Source organism: Papio anubis, chromosome 10 (assembly GCF_008728515.1).
Source record: "Papio anubis isolate 15944 chromosome 10, Panubis1.0, whole genome shotgun sequence".
In the NCBI taxonomy this organism is placed as follows: Eukaryota; Metazoa; Chordata; class Mammalia; order Primates; family Cercopithecidae; genus Papio; species Papio anubis.
Window position 1 is genome coordinate 84,499,309 of NC_044985.1, and position 19,945 is coordinate 84,519,253.

General features: G+C 47.5%; 1 protein-coding gene across 2 annotated transcripts in view; it reads left to right on the plus strand.

The window, feature by feature from the left end:
• Positions 1 to 19,945, plus strand: part of AOX2 (aldehyde oxidase 2) — a 78,892-nt gene that overhangs the window by 20,982 nt on the left and 37,965 nt on the right. For both annotated transcript variants that reach the window (XM_021923400.2, NM_001308438.1), the window contains 12 exon segments: positions 658 to 809; positions 2,737 to 2,830; positions 4,321 to 4,430; positions 6,198 to 6,382; positions 7,692 to 7,875; positions 9,946 to 10,038; positions 11,094 to 11,263; positions 12,485 to 12,599; positions 13,523 to 13,645; positions 16,797 to 16,893; positions 17,649 to 17,773; positions 18,513 to 18,646. In XM_021923400.2, the coding sequence (XP_021779092.2) occupies positions 658 to 809; positions 2,737 to 2,830; positions 4,321 to 4,430; positions 6,198 to 6,382; positions 7,692 to 7,875; positions 9,946 to 10,038; positions 11,094 to 11,263; positions 12,485 to 12,599; positions 13,523 to 13,645; positions 16,797 to 16,893; positions 17,649 to 17,773; positions 18,513 to 18,646 (1,582 nt within the window).

Below are 19,945 nucleotides of genomic sequence, written 5' to 3' on the forward strand. Positions count from 1 at the left end.
AAACAGACCAGGCGAGGTGGCTCACACCTGTAATCCCAGCACTTTGGGAGGCCAAGGTGGGGGGCTCACCTGAGGTCGGGAGTTCGAGACCAGCCTGACCAACATGGAGAAACCCTGTCTCTACTAAAAATACAAAATTAGCCGGACATGGTGGTACATGCCTGTAATCCCAGCTACTCAGGAGGCTGAGGCAGGAAAATCGCTTGAACCTGGGAGGTGGAGGTTGTGGTCAGCCAAGATCACGCCATTGCACTCCAGCCTGGGCAACAAGAGCAAAACTCTTGTCTCAAAAAAAAAAAAAAAATACAAAATTAGCCGGGGCCGTGGCAGGTGCCTGTAATCCCAGCTACTTGGGAGGCTGAGGTATGAGAATCACTTGAACCTGGGAGGTGAAGGTTGCAGTGAGCCAAGATTGCACCACTGCACTCCAGCCTGGGCAATAGAGTGAGACTCTGTCTCAAACAAAAAAAAACAAAAGCAGAGATTCTAATTGAATTAATCTGGGAGTGGGGCATCTGTGCTGTTTTTGAGTTCCCAGTGATTCTCTGTGAGCCAATGTGGACACTCACTGCACTGGCCAAACACTGAGGTCCTGGTGCCATGATTATAATTCGGCTGCTCCTCTTATGTCACCAGTAAAAACAAGTTGCTTTCCAGGACTGACAATAGGCGCTGGCTGCAGCCTGGCCCAGATGCAGGACATCTTGGCTGAGAGGATAGCTGAGCTCCCAGAAGAGAAAACACAGACATACCGAGCCCTCCTGAAGCACCTGAGGAGTCTGGCAGGCCAGCAGATCCGGAATATGGCAGTATGTTCCCTGGTTTCAATCACTGGGCACACCGCACCTATTTCTGAACCTCACTGAAATGTTGGGATATGCATTGGCAGAATCAGTATGCAAAAAGGTCTCAGCAGATTGAAGCAACAGGCGCAGTAAATGTTTAAAATTAATAAACATATTTAATAAATATATTTAAGAAAAAACTATAGGCTGGGAGCAGTGGCTTACGCCTCTAATCCCAGCACTTTGGGAGACCAAGGCAGGTGGATCTCTTGAGGTCGGGAGTTTGAGACCAGCCTGGCCAACATGGTGAAACCTGTGTCTACTAAAAATACAAAAAATAGCTGGGCATGGTGGTGCACGAATGTAATTCCAGCTACTCAAGATGCTGAGGTGGGAGGATTGCTTGAACCCAGGAGGTAGAGGTTGCAGTGAGCGGAGATCATGGCACTGCACTCCAGTCTGGGCAATAGAGCAAGACTTTATCTAAAAAAAAAAAAAAAAGAAGAAGAAGAACTATAAGTCAAGCTCAAAAGAGTGGCTAAGCATCCACTAATCACAGGTGAGAAAAGGATGTTATGGTTTTGCTAGTTTCATGATAAGCTTGTCCATGAACTTAGTTTCGTCTTAGCCTGCATTAACAAAAGTAGAGTATCTAAAACAAGGAGGGTAGCCTTCTCTACTCTGGACTGTTCAAACCACAGCTGGAGAAAGATGGTCAGATCTGGGAGGCATATTGAAGATCTGGTTGATTTTGACCTCAAAAGAAAGGAAAAGAGACACAGTTAGGTTTTCAAAACACATATGCTCCTTCCCCTGCATACCCTCAATTGTACAGCAGAAATCTTTGGGATATGGAAAATTAGGGAGGGCACGATTCCTTTAAAACAGCTCTCAAGTGATTCTAAAATGTTCCCTCCCAAGTCAGGAACTCTGACGACGTACACTGGTGAGAAGGTGGCGGGAGAACGAGGGGTTGGAAACCACCCTAAAAAGAGGACTAGGGGTGGGAGAACAGGCAAAGGGAGCATGAGAGCTGCCTTGGACTATGTCTAGACTCCTGAGGTCCGATGTGTTATTAATATGAGCAGAGAGTAGAATAATAACCGACAGATGAGGGTCCAGGGAGCCAGATTTCAGCTCAAGAGAAACAAAAAAAAAAATGTAAAATGGAGCTGCTCATAAAGGAATGGGGATTTCCTGTCCTCACCTGTGTTCCAGCCCAGACCACTGCAACCGGGAGGTCACCATAGATTCCTTCTCTAGGCTGGGAGGAGAATCTTGAGTTCAATGGCCAGTCATTTCCCTCTCAAGTTCTGAAATGCTACAGGCTCCATTAGATCTGAGTGAGGGCTCCCAAAAAAGAGTGAAAGGGCAATTCTCTGTCCAACTGTGTGGATGCCTCAGAACACTGACACAGCCCATGTGAAGTCTGGCCATTTCAGAAGCCCACGAGAGATGAGGCTGTGCACCAAGGCAAGATGGCACCTCTGTGGCCAACACCGTGGCCATCTTCACTGTGGCCAGGGCTGAGTGGGGTGGCTCAGAATAGGCCACTGAGCCTCCCTGCTTGAATCTGAATCCAGGCCTGCTCCTTCCTAGCTGGGCACATTGGTCAAGTTTCATAATTTATCTGTGCTTCAGTGTCTTCATCTGTAAAATAGAGATAACGACACCCACCTCACTGGGCTGTGTGTCAAGGGTTAGACAGCGCATGGAACACACCGGTGTTAGGTAAGTGCTAGGCACCCTTGAGTCCTCTTCCCATCCAAAGAAGCCAGTGGGAGGGGCCCTCCATGACAAGCTGAACCCACGCCCTCTGCAAAAGAGAGAAAGACTGAACTGACTGAGATTCCTCTTGAACCTTTCATGGCCACTAAGAAGACCATTGGCAGGTGCCTTCCGGGTAGAGAAGCTGAGAGATAGAATGGCTGAGCTGTAACTCTCTCCTTAGTCCTTAGGGGGTCATGTGATAAGCCGGCATTGCTGTTCGGACCTGAATCCAGTTCTTGCTGTGAGCAACGCTACCCTCAATCTGATTTCAGCAGGTAAGCTGCCTCCGAACGCTCTGAACAGCACCCGGAGATCTTTTGTCTTTTTTCTTTATTCTTTTACGGAATTGCTTTAAGTCAGAGCCCAAGTCTCTGGTTCTCAATTCACCATGGGGTGCCCAGCTCATGAGGGAAGGTGCACTGATCCAAAAGGCAGCTGGTGTTTCCTTCTGACACCACACACACACAACCTGGGACCACACTCAGGTAGCTCACATGTTCACCCATGTGTCTTGCTTGATCAGTAAACACCAGAGGTGACGTGCAGAGGCTAAGCTGAGAGCGAGGTTGCAGTGTGCACCCTCCCTATGGGCCAAGGGACTGCTCCCTGCTACCCTGTCCTCATCATGGGCTCCCTCCACCCACACACAGTCCGAGGCCCCCACACAGTGCCCTCAAAGTTGTCTCCCCGCCCCGCAGTTGCTGTGTAAGAAGCTACAAGGCTGGTGAGGACACACAGTGGACATCCACACAGGTCATGGTGGGCCCCTGGGAAGGGGTAGGCAGTGATGGATTTTAATTGCTAGCTGAGAGGAATGTTCCCTTGGGGTGGCTGCCCACTAAACCTTCCTTTCATCTCCCCAAGCGCCCAGCACACTCACACTGCCCCCAGCTGCCCCCCCTCTCCCCCGCCAGGTACTAATACCCAGTTGACTGGATGCAACTACATGCCAGGCTGTGCTGGGGTGTTGGTCATTACCATTGGCTGAAGGTCTGCTTTCCCAGCTCAGCTAGAGTCATCTCCACCCGGAGCACAGCCCCAGCTCCAGCGACGGCGGTAGATCAGCTCGCTGGCCCAGCAGCAGGGAGGGGCCAGGCAGAGATCAACCGTGGGAGCCTCCTTCGGGGCACCCTGCCTCCTAACGAGCATACCTCCATTCCAGCCAGCACAGTGCTCACTGTGCCAGGGATCAAACGCATGTCACAGTCCCCAGGCCATGGTTTGACCTCTTCACTGCACTCCTGTGGGCCAGAGGGCACAGCTGTGGTCACCAAGAGGGGGTAACTGGGCTAGAAGGAGGTTTCAGAACTTTTCACTTCGTTTTTAAAGGTGTACGTGTCTGTCTCAAGAGCTGACAACAGCAGGAAGAACAAAAGGCAAAGTCAGTGGCTTGAACTGAATTGAATAGTTAAAAGTGAAAACAAACTGTGTGTTGGCTTCAAGTTGTTGCCTTAACAAGGGTTCGTAAGTGACCACAAGCTCTGAACAGGTTCTGTGTAGTTAACCACAGGCCCAGTGAGCTTTCCAGGCAGAAGAGACCCCAGTTCACATAGCACATATGCTGATGAGAGAATAGTAATGTCACGACGGTGCCACCACCTGGGACCCCATGATGGGACCCTGTGACTTTGCCGTGGACTCAGACCTCAGCCTTGCTCTCTGTAGAGGAAGCTGGCCTTTCCTTCTCCACTGCTGACATTTAAAAGAATAGAATAATCTTGCTCTCCTTGTTGTGACTGTGCAGAAACATCATTCTCTTCCACAGAAGGTACGCGGCAGATTCCTCTAAATGAACATTTTCTTGCTGGGTTGGCAAGTGCAGACCTTAAGCCGGAGGAAATTTTGGAATCTGTGCATATCCCGCACTCTCAAAAGGTCAGAATTCCGCTGGTTGCTTTTGAGGGTGGTTTTTCCTTTTTCATAACTGAGTCCAGTCATCTTTAGAAATCTAAAAACAGATGGAAAGAAAATAACTCTGCCCTGCAAACCTGTTTCCTGTCCAACTGCGGATTGGGCCAGCACCAAGGCCCTCCGACAGCCAAGAGCAGGCAGCTCCGGGTGTGGATGTGGGGCTGTTGCTCTAGCTGCAGGGCGGAGCCTGCTGAGGGCCTGTGGTCACACCACCACGCCCCTCATGGCCACCAGTTCAAGCTCTCGGGCTGTGGAATGGAGCATCTCTAACTGACCCACAGCGAGATGGGGGCTAGGGCTCGCTGTCCCACACCCCACTCTAGCCAATAGTTCATGGGCGCAGGAGGGCCTCTAGATGTTTGCTAACTCAGAATCCCTGCGGCTGATGTGGCCACCCAGCCAGCTATGGAGTTGACCTTCTGTCCTCACTGCCTGCTCCCTGTGCCTCTGCCAAAGCTGTACCTGAAACCAAGAGGATAGTCTTCCCAGAGAGAGGCAATGCAACACACACCCACACACACCCTAGCTCAGCCCCTGAAGTCCTGGAGAGGAGCAGCCAAGACTCTGGGGCACCAGGATGATGAGGATGGCCCACTCCCCATCTGGGACCTTCTGCTACAGTAGCAGTAGTGTTCTTCTACAGGAGCATTGGTCGTTACCACTGGCTGAAGGTCTCTGCTTTCCCAGCTCAGCCAGGGCCATCTCCACCTGGAGCACAGCCCGGCTCCAGCCAGGGCAATAGACCAGCTCGCCAGCCCAACAGCAGGGAGGGACCAGGCAGAGATCAATAGTGGGGGGCTCCTTTGGGGCACCCCTGCCTCCAACAACCATGCCTACATTCCAACCAGCACAGCTCTGACTGTGCCAGGTGTCTTGTTAGATTGTGTCTGTGTGATTAATTAGTAGCTCCAAAAGCCGGGGGACAGCCTGGTTATGGAGGGAGTCATAAGTTATGCTTTCAGCCATGTGTGATCTGCATTAGTTTTTCCTTTGGAATGGAAACTTCAAAACGTGTTCCCATTTAAATTCATGAAAAGGCAGCAGACGGAAAAATAAGCCCACTCAAACATGTGCACCCTTGGTGGCAGCACAGACGGAAATGCACAAAGGGGCACAGGCCATCTTCGTGGACCCCACCTCAGCTCACCAAAGGTCATGGCGCCAAGGGGTCAGCTGGGGCAGCCATCACCTCTTGACTCTTCCTCCTGACACAAGATTCCCTAGCCACTGTTGGAAAGCTTTGCTTGGCTCCCTTTTGTGCTTTCCAAGTGGAAAAGTGAACATTTCTACAAGCCAAGCAATGTGGTGGGTCTCCTTTGTACTTTTAGCAAATCACCTTTAAAAGCCCCTGCATTCGGAGGGCTCCTCCACCCTCATGGGGAAAAGGCATCTGAAAACTGGTGGGAATGGCCCCTCGCAATGCCAGCACATGGATGGGTGTCCAGGAGTAAGTTCCCTCAGCATCCCGTGCAAAGGTATCCTGGCCTCTGAGGGAGAGTATGCGGTGATCCCTGTTCCTTGAGGGTGTCCAAGGCCTTGAGAATGGGACTTGGGGAGGACGCTATTCTCACTTTGAACGAGAAGGCAGCCAAGGTGTCCTCGAATTGTGCCAACTGTCTTTGGTGTCTTGTTAGATTGTGTCTAAGTGATTAATTAGTGGCAACAAGACGCATAAACCACGTTCTTAGTTTTGACATATCAGATAACCCCAAATGGTTTTTGTCTCCACAGTGGGAATTTGTGTCCGCCTTCCGACAGGCTCAGTGCCAGCAGAACGCCTTGCCCCACGTGAATGCCGGCATGCGAGTCCTTCTCAAAGAAGGCACAGACAGCATTGAGGACCTGAGCATCGCCTATGGAGGGGTGGGGGCTGCCACCATCAGTGCACACAGATCCTGCCAGCAGCTACTCGGGAGGTAAGCCAAGAGCCCGCACCCTGAGGGGGAAGCTTGCTGTTAAATAAAACAAGTGGAGATCTGTCTCTGGCAAGCATCAGTAAAGCCCTGGGAAGATGGAAACTCTTACATGAAAATCACTGCTTGTTCTTTCTGTCATTTTACTGAATGAATTAAACCTTATTTGACTTTGATTAATTGGATGCCACTCTTTGGATGAGGTATACAACAAAAATGACCTGGCCTGAATTCAGCCAGCAGGTGATTTTTTCCCATCTGCGCCCATTCTCTTATACAGATCAACAGCCTAGCCGTCCTGGTGCCATAGATCATGCCTATAATCCCAGCAATGTGGGAGGGCAAGGCAGGAGGATTGCTTGAGCTTAGGAGTTCAAAACTAGCCAGGGCAACAAAACGAGACCCCATCTCTACTATATATATGTATTTTTTTTTTAATTAGCTGGGCATGGTGGCATGCACCTGTAGTCCCAACTCCTCAGAAGGCTGAGACAAGAGGATCACTTGAGCCCTGGAGGTTGAGGCTGCAGTGAGTAGCAATCATGCCACTACACTCCAACCTAGGTGACAGAGCAAGACTGTGTTTCAAAAAAAAAAAAAAAAAGTCTAGCAAACCCACACTGGGCAGCGTCCAAGCAGCACCTAAGGCTCCCACCATTACACGCACTTTCTTCCTCAGCGAAGTCAGTCTCCAAGTCTGAGTCCTGTTCAGTTCACAATGGAATTGGCCCTAGTGGTCTGTTTTGTTGTTGTTTTTGAGATGAAGTCTCACTCTGGCGCCCAGGCTAGAGTGCACTCGTGCAATCTCAGCTTCACTGCAACCTCCGCCTCCTGGATTCAAGTGATTTTCATGCTCAGCCTCCCGAGTAGCTGGAATTACAGGTGTGCACCACCACACCCAGCTAATTTTTGTGTTTTTAGTAGAGATGGGGTTTCACCATGTTGCCCAGTCTGGTCCCAAACTACTGGGCTCAAACAATCCAGCCACCTTGGCCTCCCAAAGTGCTGGGATTCCAGGCATGAGCCTTCTTGCCCAGCCTGCTCTGCTTATTTAATACTTGGTTCTAGCATGTCCGGCTCTGGAACGTGCTCATGTTCAAGTTGCAATGGAAGAGGTCCCATTCTCACCCTGCCATGACCCTTGGGCCACTCGATGCAGCCTCCCCAGGCCTTGGTTTCCCTAAGCAGCTTGATTAGGTGATTTCTGAGTTTCCAGAGGTAACTCTGGGGTCTCTAAAAGGTCACTATCCCACATCACGCCATGCTAGAAACTGCCCTCTAACCAATTCCTTCCTGCCTCCGACCCTCCTAGGCGCTGGAATGAGTTGATGCTGGATGAGGCTTGCAGGCTGCTTCTGGATGAAGTCTCACTCCCAGGCTCAGCCCCAGGTGGCCGGGTGGAATTCAAGAGGACCCTAGTCGTCAGCTTCCTCTTCAAATTCTACCTAGAGGTTCTGCAGGAACTGAAGAAGCTGGTGAAGCTGTTCTGTGTGCCTGTGGGTGCTCTGGTGTATTCGCTGGCTGGGGCTGCTGAAACAAAGTAGCACAGCCTGCCTGGCCTGAGCAATAGAAACATGTTCCCTCACAGTTCTGGAGGCTGGAAGTCCTCAACCAAGGCGTCAGCAGGCCTGGCTCCCTCTGAGGGCTGTGCAGGGGACTCTGCCCCTGCCTCTCCTCTAGCTCCTCCTGGTTTGCTGGCAATGTTGGGCACTCCTTGGCTTCTAGAAGCATTACCCTGATCTCTGTCTTCACATGAAGTTCTCCTGTGGGTACCTCTGTGTCCAAATTTCCCCTTCCACAAGGACATCAGTCATATGGGATTAGGGCCCATCTTAAGTACCTCATTTTAACTTGATTACCTTTGCAGTAAAGGCCTTGCCTTATTTGGATAAGGCCACATTCTGAAGAACTGGGACTGGAGTGCTGGGAATTCAATACAGATATTTAGAACAGACACAGTTTGACCCATAGCATCTGGCTCTTATGTGTTCCTTGCACCCATAAGCTCACAGCTTTCCCATCACTTTGGCAAACTGTCTTGTGCACAGCCTGTGCCGTTACCTGTCACCTGCGCTGAGTCAGGCCTTGTCAGTTCCCAGCCGGCCCTCCTCCTGGGATCCAGCCCTGAGGGGCTACATGAGGCTCATGATGCCAGACTCTCTGCAGTCCGCAAATGTTGACTGCGTGCCCTGAACACTGAAACACTGTGATGTCCCTGCTGCCAGTGTGCAGCTTTTTTCTTTTAAAATCAACTTCATTGACGTGTAATTTACACATCATAAAATGCACCTATTAAATTCAGCGCATGTTGACAAATGTTTATATCTCCGTAGCTACCACTTCAAATTTTCCAATATCCCAAAAAGTATCCTATGTCCCCTTGTGTCACCATCTTGCCCCTGACCCAGGCAACCACTAATCACTTTGCTGGCACTAGAGATTCATTTTGCCTCTTCTATAATTTTATTATCAACCTAAAACATAAAATAAAATTTTATTTTTCAAAACAACCAAAACTGCCCAGGCATGGTGGCTCACATCTGTAATCCCAGCACTTTGGGAGGCCAAGGCAGGCTTGGGCACAGTAGTTAGAGACCGGTCTGGGCAACCTGGGGAAACCCCATCTTTACAAGAAATGGAAAAATTAGCTGGCCATGGTGGCACATATCTGTAGACTCAGCTACTTGGAGGCTAAGTTGGAAGGAACTCTTGAGCCTGGGAGGTCAAGCCTACAGTGAGCCGTGTTTGTACCACTGCACTCTAGCCTGGGCAACAGAGCAAGAGCCTGTACAAAAAAAAAAAAAAAAAAAAAACAGACCAAAACCTGATGCGTATGCTAATGTTTAAATAGCTTTCCAGATTTTTCTGATTGTAAACTTTTGGAATAGGCTAGGCAAAGCAAAACATATTATCTCTCTCTCTCTTTCTTTCTCTCTCTCCTTCTCTCTCTCTCCACCCCTCCCCTGACCATGATTACAACTCTCACCCTCCCTTGTACTCCCTGTTCCCCAACCACAGCTCACCCCAGTAGCCTAGTGTTCTAAGGTATCTGATTTTCACAGACTCAGATGAAGACCCTCATCAACCACACTCACCAGGATAATCCTTGCTGCCATCTAATTTCTGAACCAAGACACCTGACAAATTTCAGTGACACCCAGAGCAGCGTCCCCACCGCTACCGCTCTCCCGGGAGAGTTGAGTTCCTGAGAAAAGCAATCCGGCTTTGAGTCCTTTTGTGTGCAATGGATGCCTGCTTATTCTGGGATGGCTTATCTAGCCATTTTCCTTGCTTCTCCTCCTGCCTCTGCCCCCGCTCTCTGGCAGGTCTCTCCCTCCTCAGGGTGGCTTGAGGATCAGATTCCAAGCAGTCATTCAGGGTCCTCATTATCTGGAGGGAGGAGGGGAACAAGAAACATTCATAAAACATGAAGCCGGGGCAGGTAGTATGGATCGTGGTTATGCATGCTATGCTGGATACATTAGCCAAGTCAGTTTCACGTAAACCAAAGCCCAGTTTAACCGTAGCTAACCAGCTTATCTTTATTGTTTTGAACCATCTTTCAGGACAGCCGTCATCATTCTGAAGTTTCAGACCAATTCCTAAGTGCTCTCGAAGATTTCCCAGTCACAATACCCCAGGGAGTCCAAACGTACCAGGTCAGTGAGTTTGATTTAACTGAAACCTGCAAACTAGAGCCGTGCTGAGCGAGCAAGCTTTTCAGAGCTCTGATTTCAGGTCTGACGTTCTAGTCGTTGCCAGCGCAATGGCTCTTTGCTTAGTCTGCATCAGGGAGACGCTGGAATCCTGAGGTCAGGCCCAAGCTGCTGCTAGATGAACTCAAGGCTGAACCATCCAGCTAATCTACAGTCTAATCATTATAGTCTCTTCAAAGTGATATTCTTTGGGCATTTGTTTGATATTTTCTCAGAAGAGCAGCCGAGCCGGAAGGTTCAGCCCCTAGCTCTGATTGCAAATGTTTAATCTCCAGTCAACAAACAAGAGCCCTGCAAGTAACTGAACTCACCCTTCCGGCAGGACAGTTTAGACATTATGGATTCTTGCTATAGCACAACCCCTCTCCCACCCCACCTCCACACACATGCGCGCGCGCGCGCACACACACACACACACACACACACACACAGCTTCCCTGAGAGGAGCTCCAGAATAAACACTATCTACACCTCCCTACAGCCTAGTGATGTTTTTATGCCACTCCAAAGGGCAGCCAGGACACCTTATTCGGGATCTGGGGGGACTCCGTTACCATCCCCCAAACCCTGTGCCAGAGGCCCCAGTTAAGTCCATACTTGGGCTTCTGACTTGGATTGTAGCGTCCCACCTTGGCAACTGTATCACTTTAGGCCCCATCATCGTGAAGACAGTACTGCTGGACAGATTGATCACTGGAAAGGTGAGGAGGCAGGACAGCGAGATCCCGGAGAGCACCACCAGGGAAAAGAAGATGCCAGAAGGAGAAGCTGGGGTGCCCCTTCACCTACTTTGCCATTTATTGCCACATAACTGAAATGACAATTCACTGTTCTAGTGGCATCATTGATGTGTCACACTCATCATCTGGCCCACTCCAGTGTTTGTCACCCCAGGGTCACCATCCAATTTCTCAATCCTAGCTCAGGAGTGTTGGTGATAGGCCAGGCCACTTCTGACAAGTAAAAGCTTCTGAGGCAACTCTTGTCTTCCTCTGTAGAATGTGGATCCTCACCAGCCTCTCCAAGACCCAGTTGGACGCCCCATCATGCACCTGTCAGCTCTTAAACATGCCACTGGGGAAGCCATGTTTTGTGATGACATTCCCATGGTAGATAAAGAACTTTTCATGGCTTTGGTGACCAGTAGCAGGGCTCATGCAAAAATCATGTAAGTAAACGAAGAGCTTTCAAGAGTCTTTTAAAAGCACACCTGGGATCCCCTCAGAGGAATGTGCCCATGCTCCTGCCATGTCCTAAACCTAAAGAACCTAAAATGGAAAGAATAAAGAAAAGGTTGCCAGCTCCAGGAGGAAGGGAGAACATCTAGAAATGAGCACCCTAGAGAGAGAATAAAAATCACTGGCCGGGCTCAGTGGCTCACGCCTGTAATCCCAACACTTTGAGAGGCCAAGGCAGGTAGATCACCCGAGGTCAGGAGTTCAAGACTAGCCTGGCCAACATGGTAAAACCCTGTCTCTACTAAAAACCCAAAAATTAGTTGGGCATGGTGTCACGTACCTGCAATCCCAGCTACTTAAGAGGCTGAGACAGAAGAATCACTTGAGCTCGGGAGGCAGAGGTTGCAGTGAGCCAAGAGCAAACTACTGTGCTCCAGCCTGGGTGACAAAGTGAGACTCTGTCTCAAAAAAAAAAAAAAATCACAGTGACAAGCCCTTTGTTTCCCTCCTAATCTCACAAAACCTCAGCTCCCTGCTACAGCCTCAGACATGATTCAAAGGCATAAACCTGATAGAGAGCTGGTATTGAGGTGGTAGTGAAACACCCACTTCATGCCCAAGAATGAATGGCCCCTGTCCCAACCTTCAAGAATGCCCCTTGCCATAGCCACACTGTCCCTTCTCCACCTCCAGTCTCCCAGTAGCTAAAGTGTTATCTCCTGGCCCAGTGGGAGTCTCTTGGACCCTACTCCTTGGCAGGTCTGTTCTGATTGGTCAGGAACTAAGATGGATTTGTTGTCATATATTCCGATTTTCAACCATGCTCTATCCCTCCCTCACATTTGGGGCCCTCAAAGCTTGCTGATTTCTACTTCCTCTTTTTTTAATTTAGAGAGAGTCTGGCTCTGTCATCCAGATTGGAGGGCAGAGGCACCATCATAGCTCACTGCAGCCTTGAACTCCTGGGCTCAAGCCACCCTCCCACCTCAGCCTCCTGAGTAGCTGGGACTACTGGCATGTGCCACCGCCACACCTGGCTAATTTTTAAACAATTTTTTGTTGAGACAGAGTCTTGCTGTGTTGCCCAGGCTGGTCTCAAATTCCTGGCATCAAGCAATCTCTCCCTTCTCGGTCACCCAAAGTGCTAGGATTACAGGCATCTGCCACCCTGCCCAGAGTGATGTCTACCTCTTAAATATCTCTTTGTTTAGATCAATTGATGTGTCCAAGGCCCTTGAACTACCGGAAGTGGTTGATGTGATAACAGCTGAAGATATTCCAGGCACCAATGGCGCTGAAGGTGACAAACTGCTGGCTGTAGAGGAGGTACGTCCAGGACATGCTCTCCTAGATGATTCTGTGTAGACAGTCACCAAGGTACCCCTCCTGCCAGCTGTCCAGCTCCCAGCTCTTCCTGCCTTTGGGAGGTGGAAGCACCGAGCCTTCTGGCACCTCTCTACCCTGCCTTTATTCAGCCCTACTAGTCTGGAAATAACATAGTAAAAGGAAATGTATTGCAGAAAAGCAACAACTCCTAGCTCTGCCACTGCGTGCTCTTGAGTCCATATGAATTTTTAGGGACACAAGTGAGTCCACAACAGGAGCCACATTATACAAAAACTTTGTTTACCTTTAAACTCTAAAATATCATGAAGGCAACACATGCCAACCAAGCTGGACAGAAGACATGGTAGATTCAAGTTACGGCCAACCTCACATCTACTCTGAGACTCACATTCACTGAGTTACATGGCCAATGGAACTGTCTATATTATTTAAATTATTTTTTCTTTAAAAATATTTTTTAGCCAAGTGTGGTGGCTCACACCTGTAATCCCAGCACTTTGGGAGGCTGAGGAGGATGGATCACTTGAGTCCACGATTTTGAGACCAGCCTGGCCAACATGATGAAACCCCATCTCTACTAAAAACACAAAAATTAGCCGGAAGTGGTGGCACATACCTGTAATCCCAGCTACTCAGGAGGATGAGGCAAGAGAATAGAGAGGCAGAGGCTGCCGTGAGCCAAGATGGCACCACTGCACTCCAGCCTGGGCAACAGAACAAGACTCTGTCTCAAAAAATATATATATATTTAATTTTTAGCCAAGCAGATGTAGTCAAATGTGACTCCAATGTGGCTACTGTTGCTAAGTGGGGACATCTAAGACACTAGTCACTGCTAAGGTTGAGCTAAGCCTATTCCCACCCAGAATTCTGTATCTGCTTCAGGTGTGTACTTTCCACAGGTAATCTGTGTGGGCCAGATCATCTGTGCTGTGGTTGCTGAGACAGATGTACAGGCAAAACGAGCAACTGAAAAGATAGAGATTACCTATGAAGATCTGGAACCTGTAATCTTCACCATCAAGGTAAACAGGGCTGGCCAGTCTCTCCCTAAGGTTGTAGAATTAAAAATACCTTTGTAAAAATCTTAATGAAGGATCTAATTTTTTTTTTCTTGCCACTGGTTTGCTCTGGAAAAATCAACTTTCTTTGGAAAACATTACTTGTACAAGCTGAAATTATCTTTGGTTCCAAGGAATGGAAAAAACAGAAGTTTCTCACTTTCAAAAAGTCTAGAAGTGGGCAGCCCAGGTCTTATAAGGCGTTCTGTGTGTTTAGGATCCAGCCTTCTCATATCTAGTCACTCCATCATGTATTGCTTCCTGGAAGGCACATTTGGTCCACAATAGCCACGGAAACTCTAGCCATTACATCCACATTCCAGACAGCTGAGAGAATCAGGTGATGAAGAAGGGTGTGCCCCCTCCCTTTAAGGACACTTCCAGTCCTTAAAAGGAGGCATGTACGTGGCACATGCCTTCCTCCATCTCTTTGTTTGGAACCTGGTCGCGTGCCACACTTAACTGTAAGGGGAGCTGGGAAATGTGGATTTTGTTCCAGGTTGCCAGAGAACCACTACAGATCGGAGACTCTATGACTTGAGGAGGAAGATGAGGATGCGTACTGGGAACAGTAATGTTTTGAAGGTGGAGCCCAAATGCAATGGAACATTCATGGTGGAATTCCACAGAAACTTCACTCTCGTTTCTGAGTCTAGATAATGATATTCAAATGGTATTTCAGGGAAGATAATGGAGTGAGGACAGACAGTTCAGGTGTGGACTGGGGTTTGCAGGTTCTGACTCAGTGAGGGACAGGTTCAGAGTCATTGACTTGAGAAAAGCTTACTTGTTTGTGTGCTTGTGACAGAACATCAAATGTGTCCAGAGGCTTTTGTGAACCATTGGGACATTTTAAAACGTAACTAAACAGTATAAATTGCTCAATATTTAAAGTGTTTTAAAAAAAAAAGTTTCTTGATCTTCCTAAACCAAATCAACTTTGTTCCAAATTCCCATTTGCCAAGTTTGCAAGAAATCCAGGCCATTTTTCTTGGGTCATTCCTCTTCCTTGGGTTGAATGAGGATCCTAATAAGGGTTTTTAAAATTTCACTTCTAACCCCACTTTCCTCAAGGGGGAAATGGCACCCAGAGGACACACCCATGAACTATTCTAGAATTCAGAATGGGTAGGGATTTAGAGTTCCCTCGGATTAGGACTGTCCAGAGTCAGCAAAAAGAATCCTCCACAAGTCATAAAATTGTCATATGTAATACCAATAGTGCTTCATCCATCTATTCATTTATTTATATGACTTTATAGATCAGAGGCAACATAGGGTCATGGTTACAAACACAGTTCCTAGAACCAAACTGCCAGATTTGAATAGTGGCTGTACCACTTACTAGCTATGTGACCTTAAGCAAGTTATTTAACCTCTCTGTGCCATGGTTTCCTCATCTATAAAATGGAGGTAGTAATAATGCATATCTCATTAGTTTGTCATAAAATTAAATGAGTTAATGGGTGTAAAGCACTTAGAACAGTACCTGGCACATGGTTAGCACTCACCCAATACAGCCTATGTTATAACAAGATTATACTGTCTTGGCTGGGCACAGTGGCTCATGCCTGTAATCCCAGCACCTTGGGAGGCCGAGGCAGGCAGATCACTTGAGGTCAGGAGTTCGAGATCAGCCTGGCCAACATGGTGAAACCCCATCTCTACTAAAAATACAAAAATTAGCCAGGTGTGGTGATGCATGCCTGTAATCCCAGCTACTTGGGAGGCCGAGGCAGGAGAATCGCTTGAGCCCAAGAGGCAGAGTTGCTGTGAGCCAAGATCACGCCACTGCACTCCAGCCCGGGTGAAAGAGCAAAACTCCATCTCAAAAAAAAAAAAAAATTATACTGTCTTATGACACATTTACAGTATGGCAATAAACATACTTTCACATGTACCAGGATAGCTTCTGAGATCTTAGTATAACAGAAAATGAAAAAAATCAGCTATATTGTTCATTGTCTGCTGCTTTGAAAAAATCAAGTGTTCATCATTAGATAAAATGTTTCTAAAAACTTAGCCTGGGCTTGAACACTTCCTTTATCACTTATTTACAATATGACTTTGAGAAAGTTCTTTTAACCTCTCTAAGCCCAGTTTCCTCATCTCGGAAACTGAGATCATAACAGAATGAATGTAAGGATACATGTACATACACTGTTATTGCACAGTGCTTAGCACAAAGCAAGCTCTCCATCAATATTAGCTGCTCCCAGGAGGATCATCAGCAAGAAAGGCTATGGCATCCGAGGCCATCAGTCTAGGAAGGCAGGAGACAGGTGTCATTCAGAAGTATGGAAAAATACCTAGGTTCTAAAGGCTGAACAAGGATCCGCTGTCAGTAGGTCATTAAAGAATCAGTCTTTATTTGTAAGTCAGTTCATGTAATTGTCAGGGGAAAAAAAAAACACACACACATAGAACAAAGAGCTAGAAAAACCCTTATGAGATGATGCCAAATACTCAAAGAAAGGAACCAACCTCCTATTAGATTGGTGCAAAAGCAATTGCAAACTTTTATAGCAAAAACTGCAATTACTTTTGCACCAACCTAATACAATGTATACTGGGCTTTCCTGCCCCAGAGATGTGTACTAACTTGTGTCTTCCCCCTCAAGACAGCCTCAGTATTTTTCAGATTCCTGAGTGAGAGGTTCTTGTATCTGAGCTGCCTAAGTAATCTAACACAAGTGTTTTTCTTCAAGAAAGAGGTAAAAGAAAAAAAAAAAACAGGCAGATTCCGGAACCTCACCTATCATGCATTTGACTTATCTCATGTTCCCTGAAGAGTCACATTTACATAAGAAATTAGTATTTATCGTCTGGGATCATCATAGTGTCCCCAGCCCTCGGTTCTGAACGTAACTTGCTTCTGAAGGTTTCGCTAATCCTTCTTGCTGGTTTTCTCTGCAAATCCAGAAGACCTTTCCCCGGACTTCTCATCTCTGCAGTGAGCCTACTGCTCTAATACTCCCTTGCTTGTTTGACACCTTCCATCTGCCCCGGGAGACAGTGATTTTCCAGAGCATGCTGGTTTTTAAGAAAAAACTACCAGTGGAAGGAAAAGTCGGAAGGACTGGCTTTTGTGCTTTTTTTTTTTTCTGCCATGTAGGATGCCATAAAACACAATTCATTCCTGTGCCCTGAAAAAAAACTTGAACAAGGAAATGTTGAGGAGGCCTTTGAAAAAGTCGACCAAATTATTGAAGGTAAGCTCCCGGGGATAGTTAATAGACTCTGCCTGATTCTATTCTGAAGCAGGCATCAAAAGCGTATGATTTCCCCTCAGAAAGTCCAGCCTCTAAAGTCTTGGTGCTTTGCCAAATTTCTCTTACGCCTCTTCCTTTCAAATTGTGTGTGTGTGTGCGCACATGCACGCGCGGTTTTGGGGTTGAGGGGTAGGAAGCAATAGAATAAATAAAAGAAAATCTCTAAGATTTTGGTTTGGGCAGAGTAAGGAACAAACTTGGCACTTTTAATTTGTTATCCAGAACTGTAGTCTCTGAAACACATTGCTACAGGACAAATGCCTGGGTCCTTGTCAGGATAAATCCAGGCCACCCAGGCAGGTGACGGTGGCTCACACCTGCAATCCCAGCACTATGGGAGGCCGAGGCAGGTGGATCACCTGAGGTCAGGAGTGCGAGACCAACCTGGCCAACATGGTGAAACCCCATCTTTACTAAAAATACAAAAATTAACCAGGCGTGGTGGCAGGCGCTGTAATCCCAGCTACTTGGGAGGCTGAGGCAGGAGAATTGCTTGGGCCTGGGAGGCAGAAGTTGCAGTGGGCCGAGATCACACCACTGCACTCCAGCTTGGGCAACAGAGCGAGACTCCATCTCAAAAAAAAAAAAAAAATCCAGGTCAGCCAGTCCACATCTTACTGGCTTTTGAATTCTCCAAGACGGTGGCTTCCCACCAGCACACACCTTAGGAGTTGCTCTGTGCTTATGCTTAACAGGAGAGGTCCATGTTGGAGGACAGGAACATTTTTACATGGAAACGCAAAGAGTGCTTGTTATTCCAAAGACAGAGGACAAAGAACTGGACATTTACGTGTCCACACAGGACCCAGCCCACGTGCAGGTGAAGTCCAGGATAACGCCCACATCTCCACCTTCCTAATTCCATGATGGCAGTCGATCCTAGAGCCTCACAGTTGCTGGCCATTTTACCTGCAAAAACCTGGAATCCAAGCATTAGACATCAGACATCAATAATGCAGCCAAGACCTCAGAACCTTTTGTTTTGTTTTTGGTCTTTTCAAGTAAATAAAAAAATAGTCACAGTAACGTTAGGTTTCAAGAGTATGTTCACTTGCATCACGCTCAGATGAACTCTGTGATGAGATGACACCACTCAATTATTTCTGTACTTGATTTTTCTCTAAAATAATCATCACAGATAACCTTTGGAGTCAACACATCACTTTATAGTACATTTTCATTTCCCCAGTCACAAAGCGCTCTAGGTTTAGCTGCAAACACATCATCTCCTTGCTAGGTTGTCAGGAGTTCACCGGCTTTCACCTCCTTGGGACTTTAGGTCTAAGCATTTGACTGGGAACCCAGCTTCTCACAGGAATCCAGGGCTCTGACCTGGGTTTTGCTTCTGGAAAATACCATTTCTCTGCTAGAAGGGCTGCTCTGTGCAGACCAACAGTGTTTACAAACTGAACAGAGCCCTACCAGACAGGTTCAGATTATCTCCATTTTTTTTTAAGCAGTGGTAGACATGAATGAATTCTGCTGTGATGTTGTTTCAAGACACAAAAAGCTTCTTTGGCATTTCACTCATAAACCTTCTTGTTATCTCACTTTTACAGAAAACAGTGTCTTCTACTTTAAACATCCCCATCAACAGGATCACCTGTCATGTAAAACGAGTGGGTGGAGGTTTTGGAGGGAAGGTAGGAAAACCAGCTGTATTCGGGGCGATTGCAGCTGTGGGTGCCATCAAGTAAGTATGGTTGGGGATGCCATTTGATACAGAATGGCATCAAATGCACAAAGCTGAGGGCAAATCAGTGGCTGACAGTCATCCGGGCCGCCGTCATAACCCTGTGTGTGTCCTTGGGAAATTCAGCCTCCTGCCTGTTTCTTTAAAAAAATGTAAATAATCCTACGTACCCTCCAACGCTTTTAGAGTTATTGCAAAAGTCAAATGTACACAGGACTTTGAATAACTAACATGCTGTTGAAAGGAGCAGTGGGACTATTAGCTGAACACCTCCTGAGCTTCAGGGAAAGTGAGCCGTTGAGGGATGGGGCAAGCCACCCTGCCCAAGTGGAGTGTGCTAGGGGAGGCTGCTCCCTGACGCTTCTTTCCTGCTCTCAGACGAGAACAGGGGGAGGTAAGGAAACAAAGACTCTTCATCCTCTGCCTCCCTGCACCTGGGAAGGGCTGCGTCCTCAGAGTCTGCTCAATGGACAGACGACTCATCCTCAAAGACAGCTCCCAGGCTGACCTCAGCGGAAGGCTCACTCCTTTGCTGTTCATGCCTCAGATTTGTGTTTAGTTGGTGCTGCTTTTTCTGTTAATGGTTCATTTTCTGTGGCTAACTATTGTGTCAGAGCCCCAAAGGGCATGCAAAGTTCACAGGCCCTGCTTCATTTGACAACTCCTGTAGTTCAGAGCTAGGTCCTGAAACATTCAGACATACGTCTCAGTCCTCAATGAGAAGCTGGATAAAGCAGGATCTGAATCCCATCTCCAGTTCTTTCCATAATTAACTCCTCTCCATTCACACCCACTGAGGACTCAGCACAAGATAATCAGTTCACTGAATTCCCCCCAGGCGTTGTGCCTTTAAGACTTCTCAAACACGACTGCAAGTTAGAATCATCTGGGCAGCATTTAAATCCCAGTGCCTAGGCTGCCCCATACCGACCCAGGTATCAGTATATTTTAAAACTTCCCCAGTGGTTCCACTGTGCAGCCAAGTGTGGCAACCAGTGCCTTAACATTCAACTCTACCTTGGTACACAAGGGCCGTGCATTAAATGATCCTCAGAGTAATGTTCCCAAACCTAATAGTAAGTAAGAGTTGCCTGATGTCATAGAAATTCCTGCCTTAGCTGGGCATGGTGGCTCATGCCTATAATCCCAGCACTTTGGGAGGCTGAGACAGGAAAATCACTTGAGCCCAGAAGTTCAAGACAAGCCCGGGAAACATAGTGAAATTCCTGTCTCTACAAAGATTTAAAATAAAATAAAATAAAATAAAATAAAATAAAATAAAATAAAAATAGCTGAGCA